The sequence below is a fragment of the Capricornis sumatraensis genome, chromosome 4, assembly GCF_032405125.1.
Source record: "Capricornis sumatraensis isolate serow.1 chromosome 4, serow.2, whole genome shotgun sequence".
Lineage (NCBI taxonomy): Eukaryota > Metazoa > Chordata > Mammalia > Artiodactyla > Bovidae > Capricornis > Capricornis sumatraensis.
The window spans coordinates 157,812,611-157,827,460 of NC_091072.1; the positions used below are offsets into that span (position 1 = coordinate 157,812,611).

Genomic DNA, 14,850 nt, shown 5'->3' on the forward strand with positions numbered 1-14,850 from the left:
TGGGGGAGGCAGCTGCAAGAAAGAGGAAACAGAGTAAGGGAGTGGCTGACAAGCGCCGAGGAGGAGAAGCAAGCAGGGAAGAGAGGCAGGTGCACTGGTGGGTCTGGGCTATAGCTGTACGTAGAACAGCTGGAGAAAGCCACACAGGTGACCTGCAGCGAGACTGTGATGGAAGTGTGGGTCTGAGGGAAGAGCTGGCTCAGCAGCTGGAAACCTAACACAAGAGAAGTGTAACGTTGGGAGAAAGGGTTATAGGCCACATTCCATATTTTTAACGACTATTTTACATGAATACACACACATATCTATAGATATGGGGGTGTGTGTGTGTGTGTGTGTGTGTAATTTAATAGATGCTTCTTAACTGAGCCAAAGTCACAGATTTCATTCTAGAGCAGAAAGCTGAGTTTGTAACCAGAGCCTCATGAGGCAGTCCATCATCACAAATGGGACCAGAGACAAGAAAGAAGAGACTGGGGATGTGGCAAAATAGACAAGACACGGAGTAGACAAGGAAAGCCTGCTGTCACAATCCGGAGACGGAAGTCTGCTCAGGGTGACTCTGAGAGGGAGGGAGGCACTGCGGTTCCTGAGAAAAGTCCGTGATGGGGACGGGACTGGCAGGAAGTAGGGGGCACCCTTAGCAATGGGGTGGCCCAGGCTCCAGGTCTGCCTATGCTAAGGGCTGGGGTGTAGTTATGACAGTCTCTGGAGAACCAAGGCTGGGTGAGGCTTGATGATTTCCATTTGCTACTTGTAAAATAATGAGTATTAGCATCATTGCAAATTTGAGAGAAAAACTCATATAAGAGAAAGAACCATTTAAAAGTTCAGGGTTTGGAGTGGCCTTGTTAGTGGTTGAGAGCATTTCTGCATGCCACCAACAGCTCTTCTAAAACCGTGCTATTCAAAATGTAGTCCACAGACCAGCAGGCACAGCATCACTTGGGAGATTACTAAAACTGAGTGTGAATAGGCCCCACTTCTGACCTCCTGACCACTATCTCTAGAGGTAGGGCCTGGGAATCTGGGTTTTAGGAAGCTTGCTTAAAAAGCACTATTCCTCAACGGTTTCACCTCAGATAACCTTTGGCAACTAGGACTTACTATTCTGACAGACCAGAAAGCTCAAGACATGGGGGTGGGAGCGGGGTGGGGGCGGGGGGAAGTGCTTCAGTTTTGAGTTCTAGGCTGTGTGTGTGGGTCTCACCCTGCTCCCAGGACAGGAAAATGGGTGGATAAGGGTTCTGTAAAAACGGCACATGAGGCACTCAGCAGGCCCCCTGTGCCTAGGCAGTGGCAGCAACTCCCGGGAGGGCAGGAGGACTGTCCAGGGAAAGCAGGCAGCGGGTGGGAGGGGTGCCTGCGGGCGGGGCAGGACCCTGGGGCAGATGCACCTCTTTCAGCTTCTTGGCCCAGGGCTTCTGTGCCTTCCGAAAGCCGTCCTCAGCTTCCTTGGTCTCCTTGAAGCCTCCCATCATCTGCTTGTGGAAGGCGTCCTTCTGCCAGTTCTTGATCTTCTCGAAGTCCTCATTCATCAGCGAGGCCTTCACCTCCAGGTGCAGCTCACTCACCTTCTCCGCCTCGGTCATGACGGCCACCCAGGCCTTCTCCACCGTCCCGTACTGGGGCCCTGGCACAGAAGAGAAGCTGGTGGGTCACTTGGCACTGTGGGGCCCAGACAGGCCCTGGGAGGGGATTCCCTCTGTGAGCCCACCTCGGCACTTAGGATGGGGTTTGAGGCTGGCAGTCTGCCTGCCTGGCTGGGAGGCTTCCTTTTGGCTGTTTCAGATATTTTTCTTAGTGCTGTTCCTTTTTCAGTTCCTGGGATCAAGAAGAGAATAAGGAACTGAAGCTGGATCTGTTTTCTTTTGTTAGGGAAACTGGGGGATTACACAGATTTCCTTTTTGTAAAGACACTGAGCTCTTGAAAAACGCCAAGATGAAGTTTCTTCATCTTGGAAGTTTTGATTTGCTTGAGGCTGGCCTTTGAAGGAGGGCATTCTGAAGTGAACTGACCTCTCTGCCAGGCCAGTCTGAGCTCACCCCTCGGGCTCCTGCTGGCTCCTGGCTTCCCCTGTGTGGGACCACACGTTCCCCTGAGGCCCATTCCCTCCACGAGGAGCTGGGCCCTGGAAACAGCTTGTGGAATGAAGGCCTGGGCCCCTCAGCAGAATGGAAGCCCCAGGCTGGGGAAGGAGAGGAGGAGACAGGAATCTGGCTGGCTCTGGCCTGGATGGAGCTCTCCAGACAGCAGGGAGGGTTGCCTGGGTCACCTCAGTCACTGTTCTCAGGAAGGAAACTCCTAATCTGACCTGTCACTTTGCTGAGGATGTAGTTGGCCTGAGGTGACAGAGAGATGGGCTGTGACAGAAGCTGAGGATGGAACAGGAGGACACAGGGCCTGCCCTCAGGGTGCTCCCAGAGGACAATGACTGCTGGAGTGGATAATGACAAGAGACATATGGTGTGTGTGCGTGAGTAACTGCTAGCCCCTCAGGACCTCTGGCTTCTCACGTCTACAAGATGAGCAGCTCCTGGTCCTGCCGAGGGGACCAGGACCCACAAAGGCGGAAATAAAGAGTGCTTTGTGAACCTCAGGCTCTGAGTAAGCAATATGGACGCTGCTGACAGCTGGATCCTGAGAGAGGGACTCAGGCAGGTGGAAATAAAATAATGACAGCCACTGCTTCCTGGAGGAGCCGGCCCGCTCCAGCCACGCCTCACCCACGCACGGCCACCCAACTCTGCACCAGGGTGCTATTCTCTGCTCCCCAGGTTGCCCATGTCAGCATCCGGGGAAAGACACGGAGTGAGTCTAGACCCCTGATGCCTGGGGGCCCCTCATCCTGGCCTAGCTTCCCCTGGTCAGCCCCTCCAAACCCACCCTGAGAAATGCCCACAAACCCACTTCTTTCCCAGGAAATCCTGTAGTCAATAAAGCTCCCCTCTACTGCTGGGAAGTGCGTTCTGAATACCATCCACACATCCATAGTGCTCTCACTGAGCTCTAGAATCGTCTGAGTGTTTTGCGAGAGACAGAAGGGAGGTAAAACCTGCATCGTATAATGGGTTTCCCTGGTGGCTCAGTTGGTAAAGAATCTGTCTGCGATGTAGGAGACCAGTTCAACTTTGCCGGATGTCACCACTGAGTCTTGCCTGACTGGCTACTTGGCCGAACTTACAAATATGCAGTCTTGGTGCCAGAAACCATGGTGCTGAGCAGCAAGGCCCTTGACTGGTCAGGAGGCTACTAGAGTCTGGGCCTCGATGGAGCCGCTCTGAGCTAACTCAGCAAGCGCGGCATGTCCTCTGCTGACAAGGACTGCCACGGGAGGCTCGGATGCCGCTGGAGGACAGGAGTCCTGTGTCCCCAGGAAAGGGTAGGAAAGCTCACTTGGCCTGTGCTGCTGGGAGAAAATCACAGCTCCCAGACTGTGAGACAAACTCCTGCCCTGATCTTCCAAGAGAGGAAACTGGCTCAGAGAGGGTGGACGGTTTGCCCCAGACGCCCCATGGTGGCCTCCCTACCCTTGTCCACAAGCTGCCTCCAGCGCCGGGCCCATTCGGTGAGCTGCTGCGCGTACGCCTTCTCAATGCGTGCCCGCTCGTGCAGGCAGTTCATGAGGTCGGTGCACAGGCGGTGGCCATCGTCAATCCGCCGCACCGTCCGCTTGTAGTTCCCGACCTAGGAGACAGAGCCACGCTGTGAGCGCCAGACCTCCACGCCGGCCGGCTTTTGAGTGCTTGCTCCCCTCCCACTTCAAAGGCCCCCTGCATTGTTAGATGACAAGCTACCACTGGCAGGAGCAGACAAAACCGAGATTCGGAGCTTCTGCACGGCCCATGGGCCAAGGGAGGGAAGCAGACCAGCGTGAGAAGGGTTGTGCGGGAGGAAAGTGAGGGGCTGAGGGCACCCAAGGGGGATCTCACAGACTGAGGGACAGGGACAGCTTCCCAAAGTAGGGAATGTCTAACTAGAAAGATGAAAAACAACAATAGAAACAAATTTTTAGTAGCTCCAATTAAAGTAATTTTATAATTAACATTACAGACCCCTGGCTAAAGACCTTTGGAGCATTACTGGAATTATCAGGTTCAGTATTCTTGCCTGGAGAATCCCAGAGACAGAGGAGCCTGGTGGGCTGCTGTCTATGGGGTCGCACAGAGTCGGACACGACTGAAGCGACTTAGCAGCAGCAGCAGCAGGTTGTCTACTGCCTTGATGTCACCATATGCTGGATTATTATTACTTTGCAATTAGAGCAACAAATACTATTTCCCACCTACTGCACCCACCACATGTCAGGCACCACAGGAGGTATTTCACACGCCAAATACTGCCTCTGCCTTAATGAGCAGCAATAACTGTCCCCATGTTAAGATGAGGACACCAAGGCTCAAGGAAGTTGCCCAGAGGCTGGGCTGCTGCTGAGAGTTTTCCACATGCTTCCAGGTCAGGGCTCGATGGCAAAGCTCAGACTCTATCAGCTTTGACAAGGGCCAAGGTGAGGCTTGACTTCTTTTTCTCACATATGAGAGGAGAGTTAGATTATCTAAATTATAAATAACAGAAGAGTAATTGAGAAAATATTAGTGGCTAATGTGGAGTGAAACATTGAAGTGTTCCTGTGTCTCATTCCCACAGCTGCTGCATAGAAAGGACGCCATGTAGCTGATCCTGAGGCCCTTGAGGAAACACGACAGGAAAATAATCTACTGTATTTGCAACCCTTTCTTCCCACTGTCTTTAAAAACCATAGTCACCTTTTTTCCAGTTTTGCAATTTCTAAAAGTCTCTGCCTGGCTGAGCACTCTCATATTTCATCTCTGTTTAGGGTCGATCTGGAAGTTCCTAGAGAACATGGAAGGCTAGTACCGACTTCCACCGAAAAGGGCACAGTCCTCTCTCTGCTGTGCACTTCTGACTTATGAACAGTTCAAACAACCTGAGTTCCTCCATCTCGTGCTGAGATAGTCAGGTAAGGAAGAGGCTACAGTGGAGCGGCAGGAAGACCTTGCAAAAAGAACACACGGAGACGGGCATCGGGAGAGCAGGGAACTGTGGCCCCTTCAGGAAAAGCTGTCTTTGAGGCCAGAGCTCTGGATAGGCTGAGATGGCTCCACTCCCATAGGAACCAGAATCCTGGGGAACAGCAGCTCACCAAGACACAGAAGCTGAACCTGAGTTTCCAACTCCATCCTTTAGTGGCCCTTTTTAGGAAGGAGAAAGCAAGCATTTTACAACCAGTCAGAAGTGACTTCACATGTTCACTTCCCTTAAAATAGGGCCTTGCTGTCATTTTGAAATTTACAGCGGGATGAAAAACATAACCAACAAAACACAAACTTGGTATTGCTGAACTGGTGGCAAAAAGAGCTAAGACAGTGACAGCTCGCCACAGACTTGACAGCCGACATGAAGCTATGATGCAGACCTGGTTTTCATCTCACTGTTACCAACAATATTCAAATTGGCAATCAATATTAAAACACATTGGCTCCCAGAAACCTGTCCAACTCTTTGCTTTTCAAAACCCTTGGTAAAAGCTTTAGGGAAAAGGAAAAGATATTTCTTAACAAGGTACACATAGGTATAGCCCTTCACATTGGCACATATCGCACATCTTTAAATGACAACTCTAGAAATCTGAAAAGCAGCAAGGAATGAGGAGGATGTTTATGAAAGCATGCGTTTCAGGTTTAAGTGCTGGCACTGCTGGGGCCAAGGGGACAGGGGAGTGTTCATGACAATGGGCGCCCAGACACTCCTGCGACATCTGCCTCTGCTCAAGGCAAAGGCTGCATGTGGGCTGGAGACAGGCTATCACTTTAGTCCACACACAGGGACATTCATCAGGTATCACCGTCTCCACCTCCACAGACCACACAGAAGAGGGCAATGAAGATGGTCTGACAGCATGGAGACCTGGCCCTGAGAGTTCATTAGAACCTGCACGTGGGACACAGAATGCAGGGGGACGACTAGGGACTCAGCAGGGGGCTGGGTGCAGTGGGATGCCTGGGAGATGGGGTCAGTCAGACAGTGAAAAATCTTGAGGGTCGGGCCATCATCCTGAGGGGTGCTGTGCTCAGGGAACGCTGGGGTGCGGGAGGGGGAAGCCCTGGAGGGTAGGTCTGAGTAGCCTGCTGACTCCGGGGCACAGCAGTGGGGACCAGAGCAGGAAAGCAGGAGAAAGGAACCAGGCTGTCCTCCAGGAGGCAGGTGGGGGCGGACAGAGGCAGCAGGACTCGGCTCCCGGGCACTGCGGGTGGTGGTTCCCACAGGCTGGACTTACCAGGCCGAAGGAGCAGAACCCCTCCTGACCAGAGCTCCCCAGAAACCACGCTCCCGCCTCCCTCCACCCAACCGCCTGGTCCTGCCTGGGGCTCCCCGGAAACCCGACCTGCCCGCTGTCCTAAGTGCATCTCAGCCACTCTACCCTTCCTACCCACAGGCCCCCAATGGGGCTCTGGGCTGCCTGTGTGTCTGGCTCTCCTCAGCCCCCAGGCCTGAGAACCCAGCGTCAGATGAGCCTTGGTTTATTTGGGTCAGCTAAACTGAGTCTGAGGCTGGAGTTGACAGAAACATCTGCATAATCGGGGATCAGAGCAGAGACGGTGGACTCTGCCTGAAACCCAACGGGCTTGTAATTACAGGGGTGCTGGGAAGGGTGGTTCAAACAGGTTGCACCAGTTCCTCATGCCTCCTCTGGGTGTAAACAGTCTGGAGCTGACTCTCACAAGGACACTGGAGAAGGCTTGCTTCTCTTACTTCACAGCTGGTTTACCTTGGCCAGCTCCTTTCTGTGGAACACGGGCGCCAAAGGAAACAGGGAGGCTGGAGGATTTGGAAGCAGGTCAGTGAGAGCCCCCAGGATCCCAAGTGGATGCACGGGAACGTGAACGCGGTGCACAGCTCCTGCCACCTATCCACCCCCAGTGTCGGCTCAGTTACCATGGGAATCATGGGCCGACAGGTCAGGGGACCTATAGGGTCCTGTCACAGACATCTTCCACTTTGCTCCTTTTACCCTTCTCTTTGGTTGGTGACCATTAAGCCCATTTCCCAGACAAATTACCTGATTACAACCAAAGCTCCAGGGTGAATCCAGTGGCCCGAGTGAGAAGAGAATGGGGCAGAACACCCCAAAGCTCATGCTCTCCCACCCTGTGCTGCCTCAGCGTTGAGACTCGAACCTTCACGCCCGTGGCTCAATACCACAAAGAATCCCGGTGGAGTCTGGGCGTCCCCAGGAGCCCAAGGAAGCTTTTGGCCATCTCACTGCTGACTTGATGCACAACACGTGCCCCGGGCCACCCTGCCCTCCCCTAGCCAGCCCCTCTGCCTGTGTGCAGACCAGAGCCCACAGGACACAACCCCACACACCTTCTGACTGTGCCCTAACAGTATGGACATTTGTCTTCCACTCACTGGGTCTCGGCACTCAATAAAAATGTGAAATGTTAAACCAGAGAGAGACTAGAAGAAAATGGAGACAAACACCCTCGTGACTTAGGGCAGCAGAGGATCCCTTAAGCAAAATTTCAGAAGTAAAAGCCGTAAGTATACACACACACACACAAATTAAGGATTTCTGTTCTGAAACCAACAACATGGACAAAGTTAACAGATTTAAATGCTGACTGCTGCTGCTGCTGCTAAGTCGCTTCAGTCATGTCCAACTCTTTGTGACCCCATAGACGGCAGCCCACCAGGCTCCCCCGTCCCTGGGATTCTCCAGGCAAGAACACTGGAGTGGGTTGCCATTTTCTTCTCCAGTGCATGAAAGCGAAAAGTGAAAGTGAAGTTGCTCAGTCGTGTCTGACTCAGCGACCCCATGGACTGCAGCCTACCAGGCTCCTCCGTCCATGGGATTTTCCAGGCAAGAGTACTGGAGTGGGGTGCCATTGCCTTCTCCACAAATGCTGACTACTAGTTGGCAAGTAGTCAATGTTGACAAGGGACTAAAATCTGGAATATCCCAGGAAATTCTATATATTAATACAACATGAAAGAGAGGCCCCTGGGGGAGATGGGCAAAGGTGTGAAGTGGTAACTTCAGAGAGACGTGGAAGTCCGCAGGACTAATGGCCTGAGCGAGATGCTCATGCTCGTGGGACTTGGAGGAATGCCCCTGAGAGCAGCAAGACAGTTCTTTACCTCAACAGATAGGCACACCGAGAGAGCAGGAAATGCCCAGTGCGGGGTGGAGCTGGGCACACAGGACCCCTTCTGAATACACTGGTGGAAAAACAGCCTGGGGCAAGCCTGGGACAGCCAGGCAGTAATTAAGTCACTAAGCATACACTGCAGAAGGAAACAGCAACCCACTCCAGTTATTCTTGCCTGGAAAATCCCAGGGACAAGGTCGCCTGCCCCCGCAGACAGGCGACACCAACTCCCCGCCACGGGGTCCTGCTGGCTGACCCACGTGGGGGCCACGCGGGCCCTTCCCAACACTGTCCCCATGCTCTGCAGCTGCAGCCTGCCCCACACAGGTCACAATGGTGCATGCGGAGCTCCCTGGCCAGCTGGACTGCAGGCCCCGTGGTAACGGGCCCGCACAGAGGTTTCCCATCAGCGGCGGCATCATAATAGAGCACACCTATACTCTGCTGGGCAGCGAGCTCACAGCTCCACATGTCACCTCATGTAATCCTGTGACGGTCCCAGGTAGTGAGATTTTACAGAAAAGGAAACAGGTTTGAAGAAGCAAAGTCACTCATAGCCATGCGGTCGAAAGGAGGCAGATCCCACCTTCCAGAAACTTCCCTAGGCTGAGGCGAGAGAGGGTGCAGAGCCCAGGCTTACCAGGTAAATCATAGGTGATATGTCTGCTTCCAACCAGCCCTGCAGGTTCCAGGAAAGGCCACAGACGACCTTGATTTTATCCTCAGAATGCTTATGCCCTTTAACCAGTGACCCTGCAGACCGAAGACAACTGCCCTCTCTACACCCTGGAGAGGCAGGTCCAAGAGTGAGCCAGCTGTGCCAAGCTGACTGGACAAGGAAGAAAAGCTGCTGATGGTGGCCCTCCAGGCAAGAGCACAAAGTCGGAGACAAATGCTTCACCTGAAGCTGCTCCAGGATGCGCAAGGCTCCAGGATTTTCTCAGCCACCTTGAAAGACAAGCCTTCAGGAATTCCTTAATTACAGGCCTGCAGAGTTGGGCTGAGTGGGCCTTGGCTGTCTTGTTTGAATTCATCAGGTCCTGGCCCTCTCTGATGAGGCCACTTTCCTTCCACCTCCTCTCACTAGGGGAGCCACAAAGAACTGGCCCTGCCCTGACAGAAATGACTGGGTCTTTCTGCCTGCATTTCTGCCCCTTCAGCTGTACCTGTGCTTTTAGATGGGGGGAGCCATCACACAATAAATCCTGGCCATTTCTTCAAGTTGTCCATTCAGACACAACAGGAAGAGAGGAGACAGATCAGATGATCTCTGAGGGACCATCACAATTCCAGGATTTCTAATTGAATAGTCTGTCAATGCTGCCAGCTGGCTGGCTACCTCTTGGAGCACTCATTACTCAATGATTGAGGGTCTGGCAATACCCTCTTGCCAGTCACAAATATGGGGTGAACACCTACTGTGTGCCAACCACCATGCCAAGGACCAGGAATGCAGTGGTCAAGTAACAATTACAGATGGTGGCCACTTCTGGAAGGAACACTCTAGGTGGTCAGGGCTGCCTGGAGGAGGGCGAAGTCTGAGGTAAGAGCAGAAGGGACCTCTGGGGCAAGGCTGCTTTTTGAAGGCTTGAGGTTGAGGCCCACAGGGCATGAGCTCCATGCCATGCCACCCCCTCCGGGAAGGTCCCATCTCTGTTACTCTCGCAGCGATGTCTGCTGTCACGTGCAAAATGTGGCAACACGGGGGGTTTGCAGGCAGGACTGTGCCTTTATTCTACTCCCTCCACCATGCCAGGAGCATAGAGGGCACACTCTAACGTGTTTTCAATGCCTGAATGGTGCTGGGAGCGGAGGTTCCATTCTGTGTAGACATGAGGGGACTGAGAAGCTGCTGAGCGCCCAGCGAGAGGCACAGGCAATGCAGTAAGTCATGCTCCTTTATTCATTTTTCTCAATCCAATGAGTTCTTGAGCTCTCCCCATGAAAGCTAAAAATCAGCTCTCAGAACACATCATCAGATACACACTCCACAGATGACAAATGAACAACTAATTCTGCCAAGCACAGACCAGCAGAAGAGCCTTGCGGTTCTTTCACAGCACTCCTCCGGCTTCCAGTCAGATTCAGGCCCAGGTCAGTTTCTAAGTTCCTGGAGTCCAGGCAGCTGGGGGGCTGCTCCGGGAGCGGCCCTGCTGTGCCATGCTTCCCACTCATATCTGCAGAGTACTCAGCAGACGTCACATCTGTTCACACCAGCAGCGCCTCTTTCTCAGGCACCCTTCTTCAGTCTACCCCAGCCCCTAGTCTGAATCTCTCTTTCCTAACAGGAGGTCACAGCTGATCTTAAGGCCGTAAGATCTGTGGCACGTGCTTGTAAACACCAAAGAGTGAGGGGTGTCCTTGGAGGACCGTGAGCTCTGTGCCTTGCGCTCAAACCGTCTCTGGGTGCCCTCATTTCTACAGGATCCCACCCCCAGTTCTCCAACCTGCCTCCAGCTCCCCCTCAATCTGGGCTCCCAACTCACTCTGCCCTGGAACAGAAGGTCTTGGAGCTCCTCACCTCCGCGCTACCCTAAACCTGACCAGGCTCCTTTTCTCAAAATAGGATATTAACGCAGTTCACCTGGCAGGGCCCCGAGAGGGTCAGACATGGAGGCTCCTTGCTGGCCTGCCACTGCTGCTGTTCATTAACAGCACCGTTTCCAGCCTCCTCGAGCCCGACCTGTGTGCTCTGGCTCAACTCTGACCCACATGGGTCCTGTCTCTGCCTTGGGCCTCACTCTGGCCCAACTCCTGGTTTTCAGTTCTCACCCCCAACATTTCCCAGACTCACGTCCTGTTCCTGGAATTTGTACTCAAGTAGGAGGGTGAAGAAGATGAGGCTCATTACCCTGCAGGGCACCTTTAGCTGTTCTGTGTTACAGCACAAACCCTGAACTTCAACAACGTTAAAGATGACTGCATTATCATCCTTTAATCTAAATGCTCAAAATGACAAACTGAAAAATGGATGAAGGGGAAACTGAGAGATTCCAATTTGCATATATAACTGAAAGACAGAACAAAATAACGTAGAGAGGAAAGGTGTTTAAACAAAGTTTGTTTCAGATCTCAACTCCTCAAGACTGGCCGGCCAGGCTCACTGTACTCTGCCCCTCCAGGAAACATTGCTCAGATGTCAGGATAAAGGCCCAGCGATGCCTGGGGACTTGCCTGAGCACAGAACATGCCCCACCTGTGAGCCATTGCCCCAAAGACCCTGCACGGACCACTGTCTCCCCAGCACGTGTGTTTGTGCACACACACTCCTTCAGCCAAGCACCTGTGAAGTGGCAGGAGCACTTGGCTGCCTGGTGACAGCTCACTGCCCTCTTCCATTCCCCCCGCACTCCAGCAGGCACTGTATGAGTGGCACCTCCTTGCTGTGAGAGCTGCTGCCAACCCAGACAGTGAGATCGGTTCCAGCTCCGTAAGTAAGGGCTCGCTGAAGCCCAAGCTGCTTCTGGCAGAAACTCCAGCAGTGAAAGAACACCCAGGGTGAAAAGCCAAATGATCTAGCGTAGAAATTGTCAGACTGGAAAAGTGAGAACAGCAGCTCCTCCAGGTAGCACCCCCTTGCATGCCTCCCCTCCTCAACTTCTGCTTCCTCAGTGGCCCACCCTCCCCGGGCCCTCGGTCCACCTTTCATGACTCCTGTTTAAAAAACACAAAAAACCCTGCCCCAAAGGACACAGCTCCTTCACCCCACCTCTGTACCTGGGTCCCTCAGCACTAAGCTCACTGCACCCACACTACACTTTTGTATAAAGATGTCTCAATGGGGCTAAGCCACCACAGGCTGCTTGAGCTCTCAGGACTTCTCCAGTTCTAAAAGCATGCATTTCTGTTTGTTACTGAGTAGAAATAGAAAATGTTTTCTTCCCACAGGGCTTACACAAGTTACTTTTGCCATCACTGAAATCAAGTGAGAAAATAAAAATTAATCTTCAGAGGATAAGCTTGTTGGCAAAAAATCTTGACTGGTCAATTCTTTCCAGGAAAAAATGGAGTGATTCTTTACCGGGTGTTTAGAACAATGGTGTTTAGACAGGGGAGGTACAAGCCTGCAGTGAGCGGAGGAAAGACCACCTGATTTGTCTGCCTTCACCTGTCTCCACAGGTGTGATGTTCACACGTGAAGAGGAGACACATTAGGACCAGTTGGGCTCGGGAGTCATTTGGCCCCTGGCCCTGCAGACGCTATCTCTAGTCCTCACGTCCTCCCTGGGAAGCAGGGATTAGCAACGCCGTGTTCCTCCTAAGACTCTGAGCAGGGTGTTCCTCCTAGGACTCTGAGCAGGTCGTCTCTTTCCTCTGAGCCCTCAGGGTTTTACAGCAATGAATGTTGGCGCCAGGGCTGAACCCAGACAAGGGGCGACTTCACGCCGAAGCAGAGGCATTTGAGTATGTGGCATCTCTGCAAGTGAACATGTCTCTTCTGGCTCCCAGGCGGCTGCAAGCAGAGGCAGGAGTGCATTCTAGAGAGCAGCAGCTTGAGCCCCCAGCTGGCACAATCCCCACCTGGGCCTCAGTTTACCCCCCTGTAAAGTGGAGCTTACAATTGCAGAGGCAGTGGTGAGGACTGCGAGCGCCCACGGAAAGCAGGGCAGGGGCCTGGCACAGAGCAAGTGTGCAACAGTGCCAGCCCCTATCACTCGTTTTCACTAAACTCTTCACCCTGAGTTAGAACTCACAGAAGCACACAGACCAGAAACACATAGCTTACGTGCACACAGCTCGATGGCCTGGCGGTGTGCACACACCCAGGTGTGGGGTGCAGGGGGTGGCAAAAGTCACTGTTCAGTGTGGCTAGAGCCCGGGGCAGAGCTCCTGGCGTCCAGCAGCTCCCAGCACGTGCTCAAGTCCTAGCCACACAAAACTCATGGTTTCACTTTGAAGGCAATGCAGAAAAGTGAAGCTTCCCACACAGGGCAAGAATCACGCAGGGTTGCTTTTCTGATGGGTTGTCTTGGCTGCAGGGAGGACAACAGGTGGAACATCCGGTGGGACGGGGAGGCTGGTGCCCTAAGCCTTGGTCATGGCTCAACAGATACCAGGGCTTGCTTGTAAGAAGGAATCGATGGATCTATTTGGAAACTGTGGTGAAATAAAGGCAAGCCAGCAGCCTGCTGGGTGCTCTGTCCGAGCACTGCGGGACAAGAAGGAGGCCGACACCCCTGCAGTAGGGCTTCTGTGCAGGGTGGGCCCCCCAGATCTGTGTGTGTGGGCAGGAGGAGGCAGAGGACACATGGAAGGACCACTGCTGCCCAGAGGCAAGGAGACATCACTTTCACCCCCTTCCACTTCCACTCACAGCACCCATGCTGCCGCCTGGGACTGCCCGCCACGGCGAATGTTGGCTCTGGGGTCCCAAGACTGTGCACTCATTTTGGGACCCCAGGACTTAGCCCAGGGCCTGGATTGTGGTAGATGCCAAATCAGGCTTTACGGAGTCCATGAACCTGGGGCAGCAGCATCTTCTAAATGTTACTTACAAAACTGGTCTCCAAGGATGGGAACGGCATCCCATCCTACACGGACGGCTTTCCAGACAAAACTGTGATGCCCGAGGAGATGTTCTCATGTGCTGTGCCAAGTCCACAGTGCTGAAGTCTGAGAGGAACTGCAGAGAGAACCTTCTCTGAAGCAGCCGGCAAACACTAGTCGTGTGGCAACTCCTTGGGGCTAATGCTCTACAGCAAGACATTTATGTTCTCTTCATCTCCAAAATACTCTTCTCCAAGGCTCCCTGTGCCCATAGAGCGTGCTCACAGGCCAGCCCCAGCCTGGTGTCATCCGGGGAGGCCTGAGCTCTAACGGCACCACTGCTCACAGCTGAACAGGGCTCCTCTTCAGGGATGTGAGCCAGCTGCAGGGCTGGGACTCAGGAATCAGCAGTGTGCTCTCCTAGCCTGGCCCTCAGGAGCCCTCAGAGACTGAGGCCTGGCCCAAACCCGCTGTCATGTTCCCAGAACCTGCCAGGGCAGAGGGCAGCCAGGCTTCCCCGATGGCACTGGGAAAGCGCCCTGGCCCGCAGCCTCGGCTCTTCCTGTGCCCCAGCCTCCAGAGCTGGAGAGGGGACCCAAGGCAGGGCCTGGAACTGGAGACGCGGGGGCACGCCTGCAGGTTCCCTGAGGGAGCTAGAGGACTTGCCAGAAGCAACTGACCCACCCATGCCCCGCTGGGAAGCCTGTGGACAGGATGGACCAGGCTCCAACTCCAGCCAATTGGCAGCTAATGGAGTCACCCTCTTGGGGAACCACCTCCACTCAGCCTCAACCTATCTGTACCCACATGACTGCTCAGCCCCCAAACAGGCCCTTGGCTCCAAAGAAGTCAAGACCCTCAGCCTCTGCATGACCATGCTCACTGCAATCTGCAGATGCTGCTCTGGCCTAGAATGCTGTCCCTCCTCTGGCTCCCAGCCCCACCTGCCCCACACACCTTCTCTGGTGAGGCCAGCAGCGGGCCCCTCTCTGAACGCCATGACACCGAGGGCAGAGCTGCAGCTTGACCTCACTGCCCTCGCTCTCCATGGAAGCCACCGTCCTTTCTCCTCCAGCTCCTCCACTGTGGGGATCAGCCCCCCACCCTCCTCACTTCTGAATCATTTCCTACAGTGTTGCAGTGTTGGAGATACAGAAAGTGTCCCAACTAACTACTAACTGCCTGATA

General features: G+C 53.7%; 1 protein-coding gene across 4 annotated transcripts in view; it reads right to left on the reverse strand.

Annotated features, from left to right (window-relative positions):
* The window catches only part of PACSIN2 (protein kinase C and casein kinase substrate in neurons 2), a 109,776-nt gene that overhangs the window by 16,233 nt on the left and 78,693 nt on the right, over positions 1-14,850 (reverse strand). For 3 of the 4 annotated variants that reach the window (XM_068969881.1, XM_068969883.1, XM_068969882.1), the window contains exons 3-4: positions 3,532-3,688; positions 1,398-1,633 (exon numbers count right to left, since the gene is read on the reverse strand). In XM_068969881.1, the coding sequence (XP_068825982.1) occupies positions 1,398-1,633; positions 3,532-3,688 (393 nt within the window). The remainder of the gene's footprint in view (positions 1-1,397; positions 1,634-3,531; positions 3,689-14,850) is intronic. The other variant, XM_068969884.1, reaches the window with a different exon arrangement.